Source organism: Paramisgurnus dabryanus, chromosome 1, assembly GCF_030506205.2.
Source record: "Paramisgurnus dabryanus chromosome 1, PD_genome_1.1, whole genome shotgun sequence".
Lineage (NCBI taxonomy): Eukaryota > Metazoa > Chordata > Actinopteri > Cypriniformes > Cobitidae > Paramisgurnus > Paramisgurnus dabryanus.
The window spans coordinates 63,173,778-63,197,673 of NC_133337.1; the positions used below are offsets into that span (position 1 = coordinate 63,173,778).

At 37.3% G+C, this 23,896-nt stretch overlaps 2 protein-coding genes across 6 annotated transcripts in view; one reads left to right on the forward strand and one right to left on the reverse strand.

Moving 5' to 3' along the window:
* Positions 1-2,581, reverse strand: part of jmjd1cb (jumonji domain containing 1Cb) — a 143,876-nt gene extending 141,295 nt beyond the window's left edge. For all 5 annotated transcript variants that reach the window (XM_065253660.2, XM_065253658.2, XM_065253656.2 and 2 more), the window contains exon 1: positions 2,245-2,581. In XM_065253660.2, coding sequence (XP_065109732.1) covers positions 2,245-2,379 — 135 coding nt within the window. In that variant the 5' untranslated portion in view covers positions 2,380-2,581. The remainder of the gene's footprint in view (positions 1-2,244) is intronic.
* A 2,506-nt stretch (positions 2,582-5,087) lies between these two features.
* reep3b (receptor accessory protein 3b) overlaps positions 5,088-23,896 on the forward strand; it is a 36,394-nt gene continuing 17,585 nt past the window's right edge. Inside the window, exons 1-2 of the mRNA XM_065257785.2 lie at positions 5,088-5,414; positions 16,010-16,082. Coding sequence (XP_065113857.1) covers positions 5,383-5,414; positions 16,010-16,082 — 105 coding nt within the window. The 5' untranslated portion in view covers positions 5,088-5,382. The remainder of the gene's footprint in view (positions 5,415-16,009; positions 16,083-23,896) is intronic.

Here is a 23,896-nt window from a genome sequence, read left to right on the forward strand (position 1 = left end):
CACCCCTGAAAGCAACACGCCAGAATGATCGACAGGTTAATGCTTCGGTCAATCTTTAATGTTTAAACCAGTGGCATATCAGTCTTACAGATGAGAGCCATATCTCTCATTGCAAATCGCTATTTTACAATCATGAAGAATGACGGGAGAGGTTCTTTACATTATGTAAATCCAATTCACCGACAATTAAGATTGCTTCTCTCAGACCGAAATGTTGTCATTCTCTGCGTAAAATCACACAAAGGAAGAGTACTGTTTTTTGAGAAGATATTGAAACGATGGCTCACTGTCAAATGGTAAGCAGTGCAGGGCCATAGTGTCTGTCAGACTGAACAAAGAGCAATCTCTCTGTAGGTTAACTCCAGTTCAGGGGAATGTCTGAACATAGCAGCCTTTATGCTGCAGTGGGGGAGGGCGGTGAACGACCACCGGTCTCATGTTACGAGCTGTTTTCTTAAGCCACAAATCACATGGCCACTTCCAGCTCTTTACAGCCAGTTGTTGCCAGCGTGATCGGGGGCTATAAATGAAAGCTGCATTGGTATTTTTGCAAATTACATTAACATACATATACATACATGCCGTCCTTTTCATCACTGGTTCAGGGCACCCACATTTTATCTACGGTTCTACCTCAATATCTGTTCTCTTAATTCAGATTTGTTTTGTTTTTCTCTTAACTATATTTTTGTTATACTTTAAATTAATTTCTGATTTCCTTATATATATTTTTAACTCAGTTGTATATATTTTTCAACATTTTTTAGTTGCACAGTTTAAAAGAGCATACCAGACTTACATTTCACTACAGATTGTATTCGCATATAACTATGTATGTGACAAATAAAAAAATCTAAAATCTATCATCGCTGACATCTTTACTGATACTTCAGTCCATCATAAAATGTTTATTGTGCTATTTATGCTAATGTCATGGCTGTTTTACGTGGATAGTGTAACTTATTTAATAATTCCATAAATAAAGCCATTCATTAATTTCACTAAAAAAAATAACGACAAAAAATTATATTATATTTTTGCTTTACATACTGATGCTGTCCTTTAAAAAACCAAAATGATACTGTCTACAGTCCTCAGCTATACGTGTGATAAAAACAAAGGAAACAGCGGACGTTTACGGCTTTAACTCTCAGCTGCCGGCAGGCTATTGACTGTGGAAATTTCTTTGTGTTGATTTTCAGTGGTACAGTTGGTGACCTCAGGAAACAGCCCTGAAAACAAACGGCCAGCGTACTGTACACACTTACTCAATACACACAATGACAGAAGCCGCTCCATTCATCTCCAACCATCTAAAAAGAGCTGCTATTGCCCTTTAACCTGCATGTGTGCTTCTGACACAATCACAGATTAGACTGGATTTTACCTCAAGCGCGCCATATATTAGTGGAAATAAGCATCTTTTTATAGACGTAACTCTAATGCCTTTTATCTATAGAAATTTTGGAGACATTATATCATAGCCGCACTGTCTGATGTGGCAGTAATAGAAATTATTATAAACTTATTTTAGAATAATCTAAGTAAAATAAATGTGCATGTTAAAATGAGGGCAATAGATTTATTTGTAGTAAAAACGATGACATTTTTATTAGTATAGGGGGTTGGGCATGTTTGTAATAATGAATATTGGCTGTTATGTTATACTACCACTGACAAACTAATAATCTAAATAACCTATACCTAATCTATTGTGGAAGGCCCAGGAAGATATACCACTATATTTTCATGAATGAAAACAGGACACAATTGTTTTATGGCCCTAACCCTTTACACAGATGTCTTACATTTGGTCCACTTGCTTGTAAAATACTAGACTGCAAAATGTACCAAAGTATGATAAAACAAAGCAACAAAAAAGCTTGTGAGGAAGGAAATAGTAAAACTCTAAATCAGATATTTCAGTCAGAAATATTTGAGCTGTCCAAGAGTAATTTCATGAAAAAATGTCAACGTTCAATAAAAACATGACATATGTTTATGCGTACAGTCAAGATTACAGGGTATAAAAACACGCGATGACAAAAAAATTGGATCCACTGACGTTTACTGTAATACAATCTTTACTACACGACTACATTGCATGACAAGCCTGTGTCCATGTACCAAACGACCAAAACGTTTAAAAACCCATCGTATAATTCTCCATTTGAAACGTCATATAAAAGCTACGATTTCCAAATCTTGATAGTATTAATCGCAGTACGGTTGCCGCTGTCTTACCGTCAGTTCGGGGTTGTCGTGGTCTCGGTGAGTGACGGCTCGGATGACTCCAGCTCGCCATGACCAGCGCGCGATGTGAGCGGGGTCCAGCGGCTCCTCTCCGCTCACGCACAGGAACCGCTTCCCGACTACCATGGCGAAAAACCCTCGAAAACTTCAACACTCGCACCCTACGGACAGCACATTTACACCGTCAGGACTGCGTGCTGAACGAAAAGAAAGAAACCGTGATTTTCTCGTCTTTTTTGCTTGACGACCGCAACCCGGGGGATTTAAATTTCTCTCAGCCTCCACCCGCGAATGGTCGCTCTCGCGCTCCGTGAGACTGAACACTGGACCGGATCACTACGAACGTATCCTTCCGCCTCGCACACGCATAGCGTCCATGTAAAACCGCAGCAGGGAGCAGGGAGATTCTACGTCCGCCAGTTGCTTCCCTACTATACGCCAGTCTGATGAAAATAGTGCCCAGCCCAATATTGTTTTTCTTTGGTTCACATAGAAGGCAGAGAGCATGAATCTTTTTCTTTGGTTCACATAGAAGGCATAGAGCATGAATCTATCTATCTATCTATCTATCTATCTATCTATCTATCTATCTATCTATCTATCTATCTATCTATCTATCTATCTATCTATCTATCTATCTATCTATCTATCTATCTATCTATCTATCTAACTATCTATCTATCTATCTATCTAACTAACTAACTAACTAACTAACTAACAATGATTAATACATAATAATTCTAAAGCATTTATAATTATTTTTACATATAAATTTCAGCATTTACTAAGAGGCCTACATAACTTCAGAAAATAACAGTTACCATTGTCCCAATGAAAACACAGTAACAATAAACAATATTGTATTTGTATTGTCTAAAGATATTGTCTATATGACCAGATAACAAATAAATGTTGTAAAATAAATGCTGTAAAATATATTGATCATTGTTATCATAATGTTAGCCAATTCATAAATAAGATCTTATTGTAAAGTGTTACCATTACATTTGGTCCCATTTTGATACCAATATCATTTGTCCAAGGTTATTAGAATTTAAAATATCTTTGAAACACTTTATATGTTGTGAGGTTTCATTTTCTCTACACCAATGAAAGTGTGAGTGTGAATATATTACCTTCGAACACCAATTGTGTTTCACGCTTTTGCAAGTTTATAGCTACATCTATAGATGATCTGCGAGCTGTTTATTGATGAGCACATGGGGACAGAAGAATGCCCAGTGAATACAATCAGCCAGCTTCACCTTTAGGTCAAAGCAGAAGATGGAGGCAGATATCTCATTGCTGAGAGAATCACAAATCATAGAATGTCACTAAAACGGGCCAGCCTGGTCTTGGAGATATTCTGGTGAAAGCAGGATATCTAATCTATGCCTGACCAAACTGTGTTATCAAACACAGTACAGTTTTAATGTACAGCTTGTTGAACATCAAACATCACTCATTGACACAATATCATGTTGTCCATGCAACATAAAAATGTTTTTAATAAACTATTTATTTACATGCAATTTATATGTAACATACGTATTGCAATAACATATGATGGTGCTGAAAATTAATATGATATATATAAAATGAGCTATTATAATACCTTAATATGTATTTAATACACAATGAGAATATCAGTTAGCAATTCAAACGAACCCGTAAGGAGCAGAATATCTATTTATTTACACTTTAGCAACAAAGGTTTCACACATTAGAAATGTAACAATATTACTGAAAAGCTGTGTAGCAGTTTCCATGGGCTGTTTCCATGTTGGTGCCAACAAAAGAAATACCTTACCAATACAAAAGCATGCACAGTAGAACAAAAGACTAGTATCAAATAATATTAGGTCTAATAGTTATAAACTAGTAAAACCTGAAGTACTCAAATTTGAACAAATAACTATATTTATTGTCAGGAACAGTAAGGCATAATAAAAGAGAACAGAGAAACACACTAAACTTTTTTATATACAAAAATATTATTGTAAAGACACCAATGTTATTTTTGTACAAAATGTTTCTTATATTATGTAGAATTATTTTATGTAAAAACCATCATGAAAAAATACACATATTTAAATAACTGATATTATGTTTAGCTTAAATTTAACATCAAATCTTTTTCTGATTTTAGAGAGGGAGATAAAAATATGTGTTATTTCTGTGTAAGATAAGCCTTTTCTGGGTCTGCGGTTCACATGTAACTTGAGTCATTGAAAGTTGTATTCATATATAATATAGTCTAATATATATATAGCAGTAACGTTAGATGTAATACATTAAAAATATGTCAATTAAGTACACATTGGGTTCCACCAATCTGCTTTTCCCATTGTTATAGCATTAAAACACCAATGACATAAATCACGAGTTTTTATTTATTTATAATTAATCAAACAGAAGAAAAAAAATGCCGTGTCTGCTAAATGCCTAAATGTAAATGTACACTTCTTGTAATATCTGGATTATGTTTTAACAATGCAATACGTCTACCTTTGACTAATGTAATTTATTTTTATATGTTGCAAGTCTGTTTTGAACGTTCATTTGTTGACTTTCAATTTAAAAAATAATTTTAAAAGTTTTTATTTACAACACTTTTTAAATGTGATTGGTCTGTAACCTCTGGTTTCCTGCCTAGGAACGAATCATGTCGAACATGGTGAGAGCGTAATGTTTACGTCATCGCCGCCAAACGTCACTTGAAGGACGTGTAATCTAACCAACCAATGCACCGAATTTATGTAAACAAATCACATTAGCCAATCACATAGCAAGAAGGTCGGGTCTTTAAAATCAAATTAGCTCTGACGTCAACGTCACAGCGCACCTTTTACAGTAACGGCATCGGTTTGGTCGAGTGTTTGAATATGGGCACAACAAGAGTGCCATTATTTTAACTCATGTTATCTTCATAGTTAGTTTGATATGTTTGTTAGTTGAATGTTTGCTTGTAGTACAGCGTAATGAGCGACCGGAAGCTTACACGAGCACGTTAATGTTTGTCCTCATTTGAAGTTGAACACTAAAGTTGAGGTGAGGTTAGCATAGTTAGCATCTGTCTCCAGTGGTTTTGGCCTGTCTTACTCAACTGGGCTTAAACCTGAGGAAAACATGGTGTCCTGGATCATATCGAGATCTGTCGCGTGAGTTTACTTGTGTTTACTTGTGTTTTGTTCTTAAAGTAGTGCATTTTTGACTCGAGTAAATTGTTTGTATAACTTGCATTTATTTTTCCGCTGATTAGCCTCTTAGCATCAAATACAGGTCCAATGCGGGATGTAAAAAGAGATTTATGATTTTTGCCATGATTATTTTAAAAAACAACAACTTTGGGTTGTTTTTAACATATATATTTTTTCAGGATTTGTTTAAATTTGTAGTGTAATATTTTTGAGTTACGTCGCTCAAACGTCAGCGTCAGCCGGTGTATGCTCTTTTGTCTGTCAGTGTAAATATTTTTTATATAATATAAGACAGTGGACGTTCCGATGTGATTATTGTTTATGTGTTTACGCCCTGTACTGGGGTTTTTGTTCGGGTTTTGGCTTAGGTGGAGACGTCACAATGTCCTGACTCATCTTTGTAATTAAACTTATTCAGCAGGTCTCGACAAATATACCGTGGTATTTCTTTCTTATTTGCCTCCGTGAATAACAACAATTGTTTCAATCCAACCTTATATGTTGTTTCATTTCATTCTCATAATTCATATATATATATATATATATATATATATATAAATATAAATATATATATATATATATATATATATATATATATATATATATATAAATATAAATATAAATATAAATATAAATATATATATATATATATATATATAATTACATACTTGCCTTTAGGGTTGTCTAACCTAGAAGAATGGTATGTTGCAAACATATTTAAAGCAGTTGTGTAGTGGTGCTGCCATCAAATAAAGAAGTGGGTATACCCTGCACTTACACCACTGACTTTAAGAGCTTTATTGGTTGATTAAAAGAAAGCAGGTACATTTAACTATCATAGTAAAGCTATTCAGTTAAATTATTTTTTAATTTTTTGTATTTTGAAAAGTACTTTTTATTTAAATGTTGTGTTGCATAATACATATTTTATTTAAATTTTTCAAATACAGACAGCCATGTTGTTGTTGTTTTTGCTGCATGAGCAGAGAAATCAATGCTTTTTGGGCATCGTAATTTTTGCCCTATGTACAGAATTAATATACCTTTATGTTAAGATTTTGTTCACCTGATTTGTATTGCTTGATCTAAATCGAGTAGCACAGAGTATAGATCAGACTCAAAATACTTAATACTTTGGAGATAAATACTTTATTCAATCTTAAGATTACGAGTTTGTCTTATGAGAACTGACATACACACAACAGGTTTGTCCACATTTTACGGTGTTGTTTTTTATTCTCTTAACAGTTCTCAGGGATAGTTATTTCTGTATGCGTAATGTATTTAACAAGTGTTTGCATTCCCCTGCTTTCATGATGTTTGAATATAAAAAAAATTGAAAAAGTAAAATTATCTCAACAAAACCTTATCCCATGTTCTCTATCACCTGAGCAAATCAATGTCAGAGAATAAAACAGGCATTTTATTTGCAGCCTTTAATAAAACAGGGCCTTATAGTTTTCATGATTTTATTTTAAATTCACTATGGCAAGAAAAGCTTATATTCAGTATAAATGTAGAATTGTGTTGTGTGTACAATATTGTTATTGCTTTGTACAACATTTGTATAATATAAAAAGTAGGGCTGTGTATCGGCAAGAATTGTGCAATATGATACGTGTCCCAATACAGGTTTGATACAATTCGATACCTGCAAAACTGTAAGCAAGGCAATGTATTGGAATATTTCTTATTTTGGGAATAGAATAGGATATAATTTTAGGAAAGCTGTCATCAAGAACACACCACCATATGCAAACCTTAGGAAAAAAATTAACTTGTTGTGTGTACCTAGCAGCATTCTCCTTTGTAAGTTGCCTGACAAATGCATACAACCCATATCTATATTGTTCCTCTCTAAGAGCTTAATCCACTCATTATTCCAGATTCAAAAATACATGTGCTGTCACCGTGACGGGTGTCTTTTTATTTCTTAAGTAAGTTTACATAATAAGTACTGTTTGCCATTTAAACTATGATTGTTTGCTCGTTCAGTGCAATGGGCTTGACATTAGCATTGCTTGTTTGCTACCATCACTGTGCTCCCTGAGCAAACATTTTGGATATAAAAAGACGGTTCATTCATAAAAATAAAATGGGAGTGTTGCGCATGGTACCCAACAGGAGCAGTTGTCAGTTGCCATAGAAACCATATGAGCGCTTGAGACTGGACATCCGCTTTAGCACGTTAGTACTGACTGACTCTGATCACGACCAGGTGTTTTCCAATCGACTCTGGTATTACACACAGTATTAATCAGAACCAGGAGTCCGGGACCTGAAGTACGTAAACTAGAACCGAGCCGGACCCCACTGATCATTTAAAACAGGTCCTGTATGGGTCCTGGGTCCTCTGTGAAGAACTTCCTTCCTCTTGAAATTTAAAGATAAGAAGACTGTGGTCAGGATGTAAATTGAAAACGATACAACTGCCATGAGTCGAAAACTTGTTTTTGAAAATCTATACGGTATTGGCAAACAAAATATCCCTTTACACACGGGTATCTATATTTTCTTACACCCCTATTCAAAAGTAAATGACATCAAACGACTAGTCCCAGTCCTGAATACGTTATTTGCTCAATAGCTGGTCTTTATGATAAATCACAGTAGTGACCTCTTAACTTTCCCATTTTTTTCACCACAAAGAAGCTTTTGTGCAGAAGAAAGGTTTTATTGGATGTTGAAGGTTCTTAATGGAAACATACAATAGCTAAACATATTTTGTTTTGCTGCATGGTAATGCTGTGTTACTGTTACATATCTAGCACTGTATGTCTAATGAAAGGTTGAATTTACTGATTTTGCTAAAATAAAAAGAAATAAACATTTAGCTTATTAAGGGGAAATATACTGAATTCAGTGAGCTGAACCAGATGTGTTTTAGGAGACTCTCAGCATCTGGCTCTAAGCAATAGCCGGTCATCAGAGTGAACACGTTTCTTAGCAGGAAACTCAAAGTTGACCTAAAACACAGTGTCAAGGCTCGTCTGAAGGTTTTATTGTTTCAGCTGCATGCTTTGAGAGCAATACTCACAAAAATACTTTCAAGTCAGCTTAATGCAGGTCTCGTTTCCTTCAGGGGCCCGCTGGAGGAAGACCGGCTCCTTGTTGTGAAAACAATGTAAGGTTGATGTTCAGGACATTTATTTGTATTTCATAGGGACTGTGCAGGTTCTGCTGTGAAATGACACATGGAGACCATGAGGAGAATCAAAGTTGGCGAATGCTAAACCATTGAGTTAATCAGACTTTCTGGTTTCATTTTAGACTTGTAGAGCTGTGTGGTGTGACGGTATATAGCATGTGATCATAGAAATGTCAAACAGGGAAAGATGAAGAGGGGACCTTAAAGGCTATTTAGGGTGTTTTCACATATAGTTCATTTTAAAAGAACCAAACCCAGTTCACTTTAAGTGAACCAGAAAAGGAACTAGCCGAATGTGAACTCAGCCCTTTTGGTGTTCACAATAAAGTGGACTCAAAAGAGTACCCAGTTCTTTTTTTGGTCCCCTTCAGAACTGAAGTGATCTCAGACCCTTTCTTGTTCACATCACAACTTCATAAGAACTCAGATCCCAGCTTTCTGTGTAGCAGCTGATTTTGATACAATGTCAAAACGACACGCAAAGCGGACCGGGACCTCATTGATTTCACATATCAAAAAGAAATCAAACCACAAAAGAACCCAAAAGCGAACCGTACTCAGACCACCTCCGGATGTGGTCTGAGCTCGGTTCGCTTTGGGGTCCTTTTAGGGGGGGTCTGAGATCACTTGGTTTGTTCACATATACACCCTGAACTGCTCTGAGAGCGTTTGGAGGGCTCAAACGAACTAGGTGTGAAAACACCCTTAAAGGCTGTTTTAAAGCAGAAATAGCATTTAGACATTTGTAGTTGCCAAGCAACGTCACTTTTTGGCACATGAATGTAGAATCCAACTGCTGTATGTTTAGAGGATTGTGTATCCTTTTTTTTGCTATTTTGTACACATTCTTTATAATCGTTTAGTTAAATTATCAAAATGGTTAGTTTGTTAACTTGTATAATTTAAGTATTTATCCCTGATACCAGAAGGGTCTGCTGGATGAACAAATTCACCAGCCTGTCAGATTGCCAGATTTATCATTTATTTGTTTATTCTGTAATAAATCTTGGCTGGCAATCATCAAATTTCAAGTAAAAAGGAACAACGCCTTTCATTTGTGAAATATTTACTGAATAATCCAAAAATGTGCATTTTCACAAATCATATTCCTCTCTAGTAAAAATAAAGTGTGGTATTCTACTACTGATATCAGCTTACTCATACTGTTATGATGTAAGTCATATTGCCCACCCATATACTTTAGTATGGTTTGTTGCGCATTAACAGATTTTAGCCAAAGAGACACATTTGAACCTCTGTGCCACAAAAATATAAAATTGCTTAGGTTGGCAAAACACAGTATGCGGGTATGTACCTTTTATGTTAAATTTCCCTTCTGCATATTTCATTATTCATATGTAATTCAGTTAAAGTCCAGGTAATTCAATCTAAGGCATTTCAGTTTCTAGCTTTCATTCTTGTAAAACCCTGTGTCATCTGAATAAGACTAACACAGCTATCAAACCAAGCACAATATAATATCGCAGTTAAATCTGTTAAATTTTTGTTTTAAAAGATTAGTTCACTAAAAAATCTAATTCTCTTATAATTTAATAACCCTCATGCCATCCCTGATGTATATGCTTTGCTTACTTAAACAGATCATTTAAATTAAAATGCTTTCATGTCTCATGTCATGGGGTCAACCTCCAAACACACATACATCCATCATTAAATGATTCCTTCAGGTTAATTTTTTTCAGAGAAATACATTTCGAGCTTTGTAAGCAATTTTGAAACACTTGTTTCATAATGAAATGCATGAGGACGAATGAGAGTAAATCATTGTTCTGCCTTGTTTGAATGTATTGCTCGGATACATTTTTTTAACTTTCAGTGTTGCTAAAGCTCAAAATATTTTGTCTTCTCTCACAAATGTATTGCTTTAGAATACCTACTTTTGGAGCACCATAAAGGAAGACAGATTAGCATGGCAATTTAATATACATTTATTTGTACCTGTTCAATTTAAGAAAGTTAATCATACATGGGGAATTTTCATGTTTAGGTGAATTATACCTTAACCAGCTGCAACAAATATAAGGAGAGTAAAGGCCGGGGTATACCTTTTTTCCGCGTCTGTGTCCAGCTCGCGCGCGCACGCGTCCGCACAGCTTTCCAAGTATACTCCCCACGGCTACACGCGGATGGCCGCGTTCGACACTATACGCAATACAAATGATTTCTTATTCAAATTATTAGTCTAACAGGCTGTCAGGGCAGCACTGATTTGGCGACATTTACAGTACATTAAAACATTAGGATAGGTGAAGAAAAGTAACTGATCCACCATTGCAAACACAGTTTAGAACAAACAACAAGACAACAAAGAACAGGAATCAAACATTATGGTAACAAACATGCTCCACAGCTTTCTGTTCTTGGAAGATGTAAAAGTTAAAGAAGAAAAAACGATAGTGTGTGTGCAAATGCTGTCTATTTCCTTTGTATAATTGTTTATAGTGGAGTGTTCTGTCTAAATATTTTAGTTGTTGTACGCGCACTGTCCGCGCAAATTTTGGGCTGCACGCGGACGGTCCGTGCGGCCGACCGCGGACCCTCCTGATGACGAAAATGACGTCATGCGGACGGTGCACATACGCGGACGTCCCTAGTATACTTTCGGCTTAAGCTACTTCCTTTTATGATGTCACAGCAGATGTCCCCACCCATCCTAAAATCTCATCAGTTAAAATTGTGTGCCATTAGGCAGTAGATGTATTATGTACAGATACAAGAAAGCTTCTCATCTTGGTTTAGACACTGTGTGTTTATTTACAATTTCCTAAGACAGGAAAGGAATTCCGGGAAAACCCTCTTGTCCAGCGACTCCAGTCTTTCAAGTTTGTTAATTGCAGCATTGTAGGTAACAGAGAATTTCCTCATTTAGTGCATTTAAACAATCAGCCAATGAATGACAAATATTAGTTATTAGGTGTAGATAGTAATAGACGTCTAAATGACAGTGCTGCAGGGTAAGTGAAGGGGGGAAGGGGTTGAGAGATGTGTGGAGCTGAACACCATTGTTACAGCTCAGTGCCTCAACTGTTTCTATGGAAACAGGAAATAAACCGCTGCCGAAGTGGATCCTTGGATGAAACCATACAACAGACGTTTCTGAACATGTGTGCTGACCACATCACACATTTGTAATTCTTAATCACTTAAATGTAATGTGGCTACGTTTTACCAGTACTAATGTTAAATACAACTTCTAAGCCTATATTAAACTTCAATGTGTAACTTCCACATCACCCAAGAATGATGATACCACATGTTCTTTAGTTTTCTAAGTGATCAGATTTGTAGACCATAAAATGTGCAAACAACTCAATAAATTTGCCACAATACAATGACCTGAGTCGTCGCAGAGAATATAGTGGAAACTCTTGTCCCTTAACAACCACTCAGAACCTAGAATCCACAAAGCAACACTAACACCACCATAGAATCCACACTGCAACATTCATAAGACCCTAGAAATCACACAGCAACACTAACAGCACCATAGAATCCACACAGCAACACTAACACCACCATAGAAACTAGTGCTGCAATAGATTAGTCGCGATTAATCGTTATGCAACCCTAATAGAAACCACGGTGCGACAATCGTACCACCCTAGAAACCATGCTGCGACACTCGTACCACCCTAGAAACCACGCTGCGACACTCGTAACACCCTAGAAACCACGCTGCGATACTCGTAACACCCTAGAAACCACGCTGCAACACTCGTTACACCCTAGAAACCACGCTGTGACACTCGTAACATCCTAGAAACCACGCTGCGACACTCGTTACACCCTAGAAACCACGCTGCGACACTCGTTACACCCTAGAAACCACGCCGCGACACTCGTTACACCCTAGAAACCACGCCGCGACACTCGTAACACCCTAGAAACCACGCCGCGACACTCGTAACACCCTAGAAACCACGCCGCGACACTCGTACCACCCTAGAAACCACGCCGCGACACTCGTACCACCCTAGAAACCACGCTGCGACACTTGTACCACCCTAGAAACCACGCTGCGACACTCGTACCACCCTAGAAACCACGCCGCGACACTCGTTACACCCTAGAATCCACGCCGCGACACTCGCACCACCCTAGAAACCACGCTGCGACACTCGTACCACCCTAGAAACCACGCTGCGACACTCGTTACACCCTAGAAACCACGCTGCGACACTCGAAACACCCTAGAAACCACGCTGCGACACTCGAAACACCCTAGAAACCATGCTGCGACACTCGTAACATCCTAGAAACCACGCTGCGACACTCATAACACCCTATAAACCACGCGGCGACACTCGTAACACCCTAGAGCTACACGGCGACACTCGGAACACCCTAGAAACCACATGGCAACAGTCAAAACACCCTAGCAATTGCTAAGCAATAACTTTAAAAGTCTAGCAGAACGTGCCGATGCCCTGGCAACCATCCTAACTACTCGTTGTCAAGTATCACTCTTATTTTCCTCAGTTTTTTCATCTAGTTTCATTTTGGTGGCCATTAATCATCCCTGATCATGCCGTAACACAAACTAAGCATCTTTAAACAGACGATTATGATGGTTTTATAGGGAAAAATCTATATTAGTCTGTTATAGCATGTAAACTGCTAAAGATTCAACCTTTGATCTTATTTGAGAGCAAGCTGAATTTCTGAGTCACACACTGTATATATTTGCCAGTGGTAAACACATAAGGTAACTCAAGTATAGAAGTGAAACACAGGTTTCAGACAGCAGTATTATCATCTGGGAAACATCAAGGGTTGTTCATGCCTGTGAAATCTCTAAAAGTCCAATGTCTGGCTGCATCATGGCATGTCGAGGCGAATGCTAGAAGCAGCATGCTAGCACACGCAGTTGGGGCCACAGGCAGTGTGAGCTTTCATCAGTACCCAACTTTAAGCTCCACGCCTGGATTATTACTGTTGTGAAGCAGTTGTGTCCCTAAATCCTTTAGAGTCCCATCATGGCCGTTACCACAGCTTGAACATTGGGGGAACCAGGCTGTATGTATCAATAGATATTAGGGCTGCATGACAAATCACACGCATCTCGTCAGTAAAGCTGGTTCCTTGATTACTAATAAATCGCCATCAGCTGCTTTCAGATGGAGCGGCATTTAGTACATAGAGCCTTAGTTCACTGACAAGCGGGGCGATTCATCCGCGATTATGAATGCAATATTTCCCCGCTTGTCATTGTTTTAATATTATTGTGTTATATTATTATGTTTAATGTAATAATGCATTTATTTATTTTTTATTTATATTCTAAAAATGCATTTGTTTTTAAGTTACCGTTGTATGTAGAGATTATTTGTTATTTTTCTGCGAGTTAATACTGCTGAAGAGATCATACGTGTACACCCACCGGCATATTTGGAGTTGCTTGCTTATTAGCAGATCATGTCTCATTTGACTCGATTGTTTGACCGTTTTACCTGTCGTGGGGAGGTGATTTTCGCTTTACACATCCATATTTTGCACTCAAACTGTGAAACTTTCATGTGCTGCATCTCATTTTATTATGCCAAATGATGTTATAGGCTTCTGCTGCGTGCAAAACATCCATTAAAAGTTAGCATGCAGACATAAAAATCGTAACATGTAAATTGACACTGTTGCTAAGTGGTGACATCTGCAAAAATAGCACTTGCAAATTAATGTTTTTGGTCACAAATGCGACCATTTAAGGTGCAGTTTGGAAGCCTGTTATTTTAAATATTGGGGCGGACAGCTTGGCCATTTCAATTTGACATGTCCCCTTCAATGTCTATTGTGGTACCATATTTTTTGAGTGAATAAGAAGAGGATTTGTTAGTACACATATTTATGGCTTCAGTGTTTGGCAACTCAATAGTGTGCAGGTGGTTTACTATCAACAGTGGTTTCTAGTACGCATTGGTCTGCAGGTTCTGTCACTGATTTAAGATGATTTAGTGGAGTGTAATAAATGGGACCTGGCTAAGATTAACAGACTGCAAATGAAGGGCTGACAATGGGTCTGTCTGATGGTATGTTGGCTGCTTTATGATTAGTCTGTCATAGGATGGATTGTAATCTTTCCAGTGATTTGCCGTAAGTTGAGTTCCTGGCTGAAACTATCAGCAACTGTGACCTCTTATCTGCCATCATCAGGTGGTGTGTGTGTTTGGTTAAAATCTAGTTTCTCCAGTCCAAGTGATAATTTCATTTGTTTCCAGCTGTTTACCAACCTTCAGTGATCTACAATCTGTTTAATAATCTGCACAGTATTAGTAGAAATATATTAATTTCCAGCAAAGCAATTTCAACCAAAAATAGTTTTTTGTTAGTTAGATTGTTGAGGCTCTTTGTTTAAATATGCTATGTAGGAACAGCTATGGATCAAGATGTCTGTTCACCTACACAAAAAAATATTGTTACATCAGCTCATTGTTAAGTGGGGTTTTTCCATAAACATTTTTGCATTGAGCTGGAATTTATAGGATGAATTTATATATTTGAGTTGTATTCTAATTATCTTAAACAATACTAACTATCTTTTTTCCATGCGTATTAGTGTAATAAGATTCGCTACCTACATCGCAAAACGGGCGAAATCTGAATTACCTAATTTTTCACAGATTTTTGCGCTATGATCCCTTTAAAGTCGCAATGAAAAGTAAAATAAAAAACTGTAATTTGTTTTGTAATATTGTGGTATTTTTTACAAATGATTTATCTGTGAGCTTCATTAATTTTTAAAAATTCATGTGCCCTCATAATCTTTAATCAAAAATGCAAATCTCCTCCCCTCCTAAAAACGATCTCTCTTTACTTTCCGTGCAAAATGTATGGCAGGTGGGCGGGGTCCGGGAGAATCGCTGCGATTAGCAATTAGCAACACGACCCAACTTCAAATGATCCAATCAGATATCGATGTACAAATTCAAATCCAGCCCTGCCTTATTTCATTTCAGAGGCCGGTTTTACTCTGATACACGTCACCACTGGGAAAATTAGGCAATTGATACTTCCGTTTCATGGCGACTTTAAGACTCCCACAAAGCCAATGGATACTGGCTAATTCAAACAGTTTTAGCATTTAGGGTACTATGAATGTGACGTGGTCCCATGTGTTTATGACCACATGTATATATAATGTCTCCTGATTTCTCCTAAACATGTCTAGAATAATACATCTGTCTGTGCTGTTTTCCTTGTTTTTCAGTCCATGTGGAATTAATCTATATCAGAACATGTTTTATGGCTCTCTTTTTCTCTTGTTTTTTCCTTTTTTTGGAAAATAAGAAAAATAAACCATTTACCTTGTGAACACAATCAGAAGCAGGAAATGGCTTTTGAAGAACATGCATAATAATGTTTCCTTTATTTCACTCTCTGTTTCTATACACAGGCTGGTTTTTGGAAACTTGTACCCAGCATACTACTCCTACAAAGCAGTGAAAACCAAAAATGTCAAAGAATATGTGAGTAAAAAAAAACATATCCATCTGTGTACAATGTTTGCTTATATGTGGACTCTTTCTATTTTAAAGTGAGTGAATACTGAAAATGAGTGAATAAGGTTAAGTGATCAAGGCTATATATGAGAATCAGCTCTTCTGATGCCTTGAACATACCGGGTTTTGGTTGCTTGCCAGATCTTTAACTACTAAGCCACACCACTCCTTTAAATATGATGTGAACAGGCCAACATGTTATGTGCAAGTTCAGGCATGTTAGGAGGGGTGTGTGTGTGTTGTGGCCGGATCAGATGTCATGCTCTAAACTTGTTTTGAAGAACATTTCCTTTGACAGCTTATTCTACATCTGAAATCAATGCTTACTGAGCAACCCAAATCAGTGTCATTATAGTCCATAATTATTATAAATGATAAATTATATAATTATTATAAGCAAACTAAGGTATTTAATTAAATCATTATCATTATAATTAAATAAATTGATAAATGTATAATAAGTATAAGTTATATCTGGATTTCTTTTTCTTTTGGCATGAAGATGCAATGTCAGTGATAGATGTATGCTGTATACGCTGTTTGATTGGGATGTATAGACACCTTGCGCTGCATGTAAGGTCCGGAGCCCATCTTCTTAGAATATGCACATATCTTTCTGTAAAGGCAGAGAGAGAAATCCAAATTTGCATGGGCAGTGGGTTTGTTAAAATACCTGCACTGCTTAAAAATGGTCTCAAATTGCAGACGCATTCAGGGGCCCTATGATGAAATAAGATAACAGAAAGATCAGTTCATGAGATCGACAAATTTAGCGAGTATCGATTGAGTAATTTAATGTGACGATTAGCCCATACTGATCTACGGACGATGGATCGGAGCATCCCTACCGAAACCAGTTTGTTTTGCATGTACTACATTGAGTAGGGCTGCACGATAAATCGCATGTGATTGTCACTCGCCTCTTGTTAGTAAAGCCGGTTTTTTGTCAATCGCCATCACCTACTTTCAGATGATGCGCATTTACTACACAGAGCCGAAGTTCACTTACAAGCCGAGCCATATCGCATTTATAATTGCGGACGAATCGCTTGTGATTATGAATGCAATATTGCCAATCTTTTCAGTGAACTACAGCTCTGTTTAGTAAATGCGCTCCATCTGAAAGAAGGTGATGGCGATTTACTACTAATCAAGGAACCGGTTTTACTGACGAGAGGCCAGTGACAATCGCATGGTGATTTATTGTGCAGCCTTAAAGGAATAGTTCTACTCATTTTCAATATTAAAATATGTTATTACCTTAACTAAGAACTGTTGAATCATCCCTCTATCATCTGTGTGTGTGCACGTAAGCGCTGGAGTGCGCTGCGACGCTACGATAGCATTTAGCTTAGCCCCATTCATTCAATGGTACCATTTAGAGATAAAGTTAGAAGTGACCAAACACATCAACGTTTTTCCTATTTAAGACGAGTAGTTATACGAGCAAGTTTGGTGGTACAAAATAAAACATAGCGCTTTTCTAAGCGGATTTAAAAGAGTAACTATATTTTATGGCGTAATAGCACTTTTGGGAGTACTTCGACTTGGCGCAGTAACACCCTCCCTCTCCCATTATGAGAGTGAGAAGGGGAGCGGACTTTTCAGGCGAGTTGAAGTACTCCCAAAAGTGCTAAAAACGTTGATGTGTTTGGTCACTTCTAACTTTATCTCTAAATGGCAGCATTGAATGAATGGGGCTAAGCTAAATGCTATCGTAGCGTCGCAGCGCGCTCCAGCGCTTACGTGCACACACACAGATGATAGAGGGATGATTCAACAGTTCTTAGTTAAGGTAATAACATATTTTAATATTGAAAATGAGTAGACTATTCCTTTAACATTGAGACTTCCCAAACAGTCCTTTGCTAATTCTTTTTTTTTATTCTTTTAATTTTATTCTTTTAATTTTATTCTGAAGAGATCTCGCCTCAGTGGTTGTACTGGAGGTTTGTTAGTACCCTGGTAACCATACAGTCTGTAAGCTATGCTGTTATGCAGTGAATTGTGTTACTGCTACAGTGAAACACTTTTCCCTCTTCACTGGTATATAAGGCGACCCATAGCAACATTCTTATAATCAAAACGTCTTATATCCATCATTGTTTATTACACTCAAAGCTTCCACAGAATAAATGACATTGAACCTGAGTAAAGCTGGACGTGGCATGAAAAACCATATCTCTCTCTTTCATTGTTTCCATTCTGCTCCGGTTTTATTATGGAACTTCACCAATTTTTAGGTTTCACTAAAGGTCGAAAAAGAAACATTAATAATATTAATCTATTCAATTGCCACAGATGTCTTCTCAACATATGTTTAAATAAGCAGTGTGTGAACATTAAAAAGATTTAATGTTAATTGTAGTCAAGCATAAAACTAATGTTTTTAGGAGAAACAGATTTTAGGAGGGTTTCCCATCTTGTGAAATGCAAAACATTTTCTTAAGAACAATGATGTTTCTTTTTTCCATGTGATGTTATATTTAGTGAATAGCGAATATTTCAAGTCATCTTGCTTGACAGTATAGTAATCAATACACTGAAAACCCCAATTTAAAGTAAAAGTAGTAAGTAGGAATGTCACTGGTTCTCGTGACTAGTCGTCATGTGTGCCGTGATGAAACACAAAGATACACAATAATAAATGATCATCATGATCACATGGAGTTTACTTGCAGCCATTTTTTTAAATGTAGAATTAAATTTTAATGCAACGTGATCTCTAAATATGCTCAAAATATTTACATTTATTCATTTGGTAGACATTTTTATCCAAAGTGACTTACAGTGTATTACATAATCTAAAATTTCGTTAAACATTATTGGGTCACCCATTGTTTTTTTGCTGTACACACGTAACTGCTGTCATTGAATTGAGGCCATATATGGATCATTTATGCACATTCACAAGCACGTTTGCACAAAATTTTGTCAATCCGACTGAATTAAATCTGATTGAAGGTTACAATAAGACAGTTTACATGCACCCTAAGCATCGCAATCTGATTAAAATGTTCATTTACATGTACATTTTATATAATCCGAACCGAACATCTGCTTAAGCGCACAGCCAGGGTTACCAGATTTATGCATCAAAACCATCCCAATGGACATTCAAAACTAGTCCAAAAGCATCAAAATGACTATTCACAGCCCAAATACTAATAACTAATCAATGAAATCCTTTTACTTTTTTTATCCCAAATCTAAACTCGAAAAAAGCAGAGGACTTGGCAATACAATGATGCAGACAGCATCTCTTGTTGAGTTCATGTTTTATCTCTGGATAAAAGTCAAAGCTGAGTTGGAGAAAGTTGTTCCTAAGAAGTTTTCAGATATAGGTAATAAAAACACAATTGTGCCCCCTCACGGAAACCAGGGACACAAGTCGGCAGCACAAGTTTCGAGAAAATGAGAAACAAAGTTTTTTTTTCAAAATTTGTGATTTTCGTTTTATTGCAGAATCTGTTAGTTGAGATCACGAAGAAGCCTCTCCATGTTGGAGATAGCAGTTTTTGTATATTTAAAAGCGTACATTTTGCGGTTGAAATAGGCTTGTTTTTCCGGAGATTCTAGCGTGCAGCGGGGGGCGTCATTGTCTGTGTGTATATTTACATACTGGATAAGCTTGTGTTTTCGCCTCCGCCCCCAAAGGGAACAGCGTGACTACTAAATAAGGATAGTTCGCCCAAAAATGAAAATAATGTAATTAATGACTCACCCTTATGTCGTTCTAAACTCGGAAGACCTCCGTTCATCTTCGGAACACAGTTTAAGATGTTTTATCGTTAGATTTAGTCCGAGAGCTTTCTATCCCCTTCATTGAAAATCTATGTATGGTTTTCATGTCCAGATAGGTAATAAAACATCATCAAAGTAGGCCATGTGACATCAGTGGGTCAGTAAGATTGTGTTGATGCATCGAAAATACAGTTTGGTCCAAAAATAGCAGAATTACGACTTTATTCAGCATTATCTTCTCTTCCGGCTCGAGCGTGAAGTCACGTGACTGTAGTGACGCGGCTGCCCTGTTCCTCAGACATGTTTGCTAAGTTTTTTTTTTTTTTCAAACTCCTAGCGTGCGTCTCCCCAGACTGTAAAGCTCGGGCGCACAAAACAAAAGAAAAATTAAAGAAGCTGGGGCGGAACAAATAACAGTCAGCCGCATCGTACGTCAGCCGCGTCACTGACTTTATGCGGCGCCGCAGTCGGATGACGTCAAAGTATCGCGGTACTTTAACGTCATCTCTATGTCAGTTCTTGCAGCGCAGCATGAGTCCAAACACACAGAAGTTACACAGATATAGTTGTATTCTTTATATAATTGGCTACATGTTTTGTCTATCAATATTTTCCATGAAGTCATTGGCTGATGGAGGAACGAGCGAGCGATTGGTAACATCTCTAAAGGATGTCACGTTTTCGACGGCGCTGTTTGGATGATCTATTATACTACTTCCCTATTTTAAATACAAACTTTGAAGGAGGGTTCATGTGTTTAACGGAGTGTAAGCTCATATACCCTTACATGTTACGATTTAAATAGTCTTCAGATTGTATATTATATTGTATTACCAGACATTCATGCGAAATCTGATGTAAACAATCTATATTTCACGGATTATACGCATTTGTGGACAAAAATTGGATAATCTGAAACAGACTGGATTCGACTTGTGATCCCCACAAAGGTAAAAAGAGTCATGTTTATTTTTGCGTGTTGTCATTTGGTCATAAAATACTACATATGATGCTAGAACATCTCAAAAAGGGTTTTACAGGGGGTATGGCTTAGCTAAATGAGATGTAAATGAGCCCTATTGTCTCCCCCAGCTGAAAAGAAGAGTCCCTTTCGTCTCGATTTTCTCGGTTTGAGTATTTCTGAGTTCCTATATTCAAATGGCCACAACTTCTCCAAATCTTATCAGATTTCCATGTGTTACACATCGTTGGAAAGCTTAGAAACTGCACTTTTTTAGAATCTGTGAATAACTCAAAATGCCCAGATCCGACTTGTGTCCCTACTTTCCGTGACTGGTCACAATTTTCGGCAGCGCTATTTTATTGCTTTACATAGCCTAATGTTATGAAAGTACACGTGAACGCTGCAGAAAGTACAGCGTGTGACCCCATTACCTCAATAATGTGTATTGCCATTGCCTTGCATGTTTCTGTGACAAGTATCATGTGATATGTAAATAAAAGGTAAATATAAAACGTAAACTTAAGCACAATTCTTCTGCGCATGTGCACAATGTTTTTTTGCATTTGATTGCAAAAACACCACGATTCATGCATTTACATGCATACTTTTCTTCTGATGATCGGATTACAGATCAGATTACACCACCCCTTTCAATACGATCGAAATTTGCATCCAATCGACCTCAATTGTATTGAGGCGTTTACATGAATACTTTTTTTATATGATTACTAACAAATTATTTGGTTACATGCCAAGTTGCCAACGTAGTGACTGTAAGGACCCGCTCATGTAAACTAAATCACTCACAGATGAAGTAAACAGACATGGGCAGCCAAAGCTCATGGGTGTTTATGTGCTTTGCTGAATGTTCCTTAATGTTTGAATGGAAAGTCATTTCAATTTCAGTAAACTTAGATTTTTAATGGCAAACCCTTGAAAAAAGAAGAAAGCTCAATCGACCACAAAAGCAGCCCTTTTAAAACATTTCATAACCGTTGCTGCGTTTGCCTTCGAGTGCAGACGGGTAATTGAGAAACCTGCTTTCAAATCATTTCCAAAATAGGACCGGACAAATGATGCTTTGTGCTGCAGACCTTTTTATAGGCCCAGTTGACTGGAGTTGCTGGTTTATGTTGGACTTTAAATAAAGTTTAATGCTTGTGTTTACCAGCACAGAATAGATGCTTTTAGAAACTGCTATCTGTGGGTTTTCAGCTCGCAGCAAATCTCTACAACTCCTGTTTGTTAGATAAACATAGAGCAGGCAGTCTCGTATCTCCTGTCGCACGGTTTAAATGCAGAACAAAGAAAACGTCTTCATAGTAACACACGCTAAGGAGGAAAGGAACGTGTCCGTTTACATTCGAGACACTTCAAATATTTTTCTTCCTTTTGGAAAACCAGGAATCATAACTCTTGATCCACAGTCAGCGTCAAGCAGAAAAGGCATGCTTGTTTTGGGTGCCAGCCCATTGCTGAATCGCTTTCGACTTAGTTGTATAGTGCGACAGAACAAAGTGCTTGAAATTCTGCTTACATCTTCTCAAATTGATCTGGAGTAATTATAATAAATATTGTCTGGTGTTGTAAGGGAGGAGGCTGATTGGATGTCTTTTATCGATGCTGTTTTTATAACGCACGCTTCGTTCATCAGAGCGGATGGCCACCGGAGAATTTCGATTGACGGTTCGTCGTGGCTATCCTGCGGCGCATTGATCTCTCTCACACCGCTGAAGGTTCACCGGGAGGACACCAATTAAACGTGACGCCTCCTGTCAGGCTGGTAATGCAGTCTCGTCGTGGATTCATTTGACTTTGTTCAGCGAGGCTGAAAATATCACCTAATACCTCGGAGAGCTGAAGCTCAAGGCTGCAGATCACATGACCGTCTGCACGGCTTTTGAAATTGAAATGCTAAGAAGCTCGCAAAAAACTCGCTGTGGTTGAGAGAAGAGAAGGGTACAGCATACCAAACAGGTCCTGCCGCAGAAAGAGCCAAGATGGAAATTAATGTCACGGCCATAATGATTTTTCGCTACACTCGACTGTTTTCAGCTCCTTTCAGGAGAGAGGTGCGCTTGGATTTATGTTAGCGAGCCGGGCTGTGTGGGTAGATTAGGCATTCATTACCTTGAACAGGGAAAAAATGTATGGATTTTATTTAAATATTCTGGTATCAGGTGTTTTATGTTTGGGTGAGTGTTATGCATTTGCTGGGCTTCACAATGCTTTAATTCTCTCTGTGTTTGAAGAAGCACTGAACTAGAGATTCTCTATATGTCATTATCATCCAATATTAACTTATTATGGACATCGATTGGATTGTTGATCTTGCTGATCTTGCAGGCAAATATTATCATGGCTTAATTTTTTTGCCTGGGCTTCAGTACTACACAGATATTAATTATGATGACTCTCTGGATTGTGATTGGATAATTGTATTTCAGATATTTCTGTGAAATTGACTGATGTCCTGAACAGCCACAGGCCATCAGGCTATCCTTATTTTTGAGCCCTGCATAGCTGTCCTAGGGTCATGTCTCTTATTCTTCAAGGTGGGAGACAAATGAGAGCTGCCTACCTGACATCACAGCTTGCTGTTTTAAAGCACATTGAGACAGGATTAAGTTATAATGTGGTGGACAAACCAAAAGTTGATTACTGATTTGTCATAGTGCTAATACATTATCATAAATTTAGCACATATCAAGACAATTTACTCCTTTTTAAAACGCAATGTAGGTATAACTTTATATTAAACATAACAAGAGTATTCGTCTTGTAAACGGATTTAAAATGACCATGCGCTGACTGTCGCGTCACAAAGATAAACATATCAATTGAGATTTCCTTTACTTCGTGGTAAGATTTATTTAATCTCAAATATCAAATGGTTCATGCTTTCCATCATTAAAAACGGGTTTATGTACTTGTCAATGATGGCTACATCTCACAAACACGCACAATGGGTATGTGTGCTTGTCAATGATGGTTTGATTAAAATCCATGTAATTCTGCAGTTTAACTAAAAAAAGTATATATATAACTTTAAAATCAGTTATAAATGCTGACA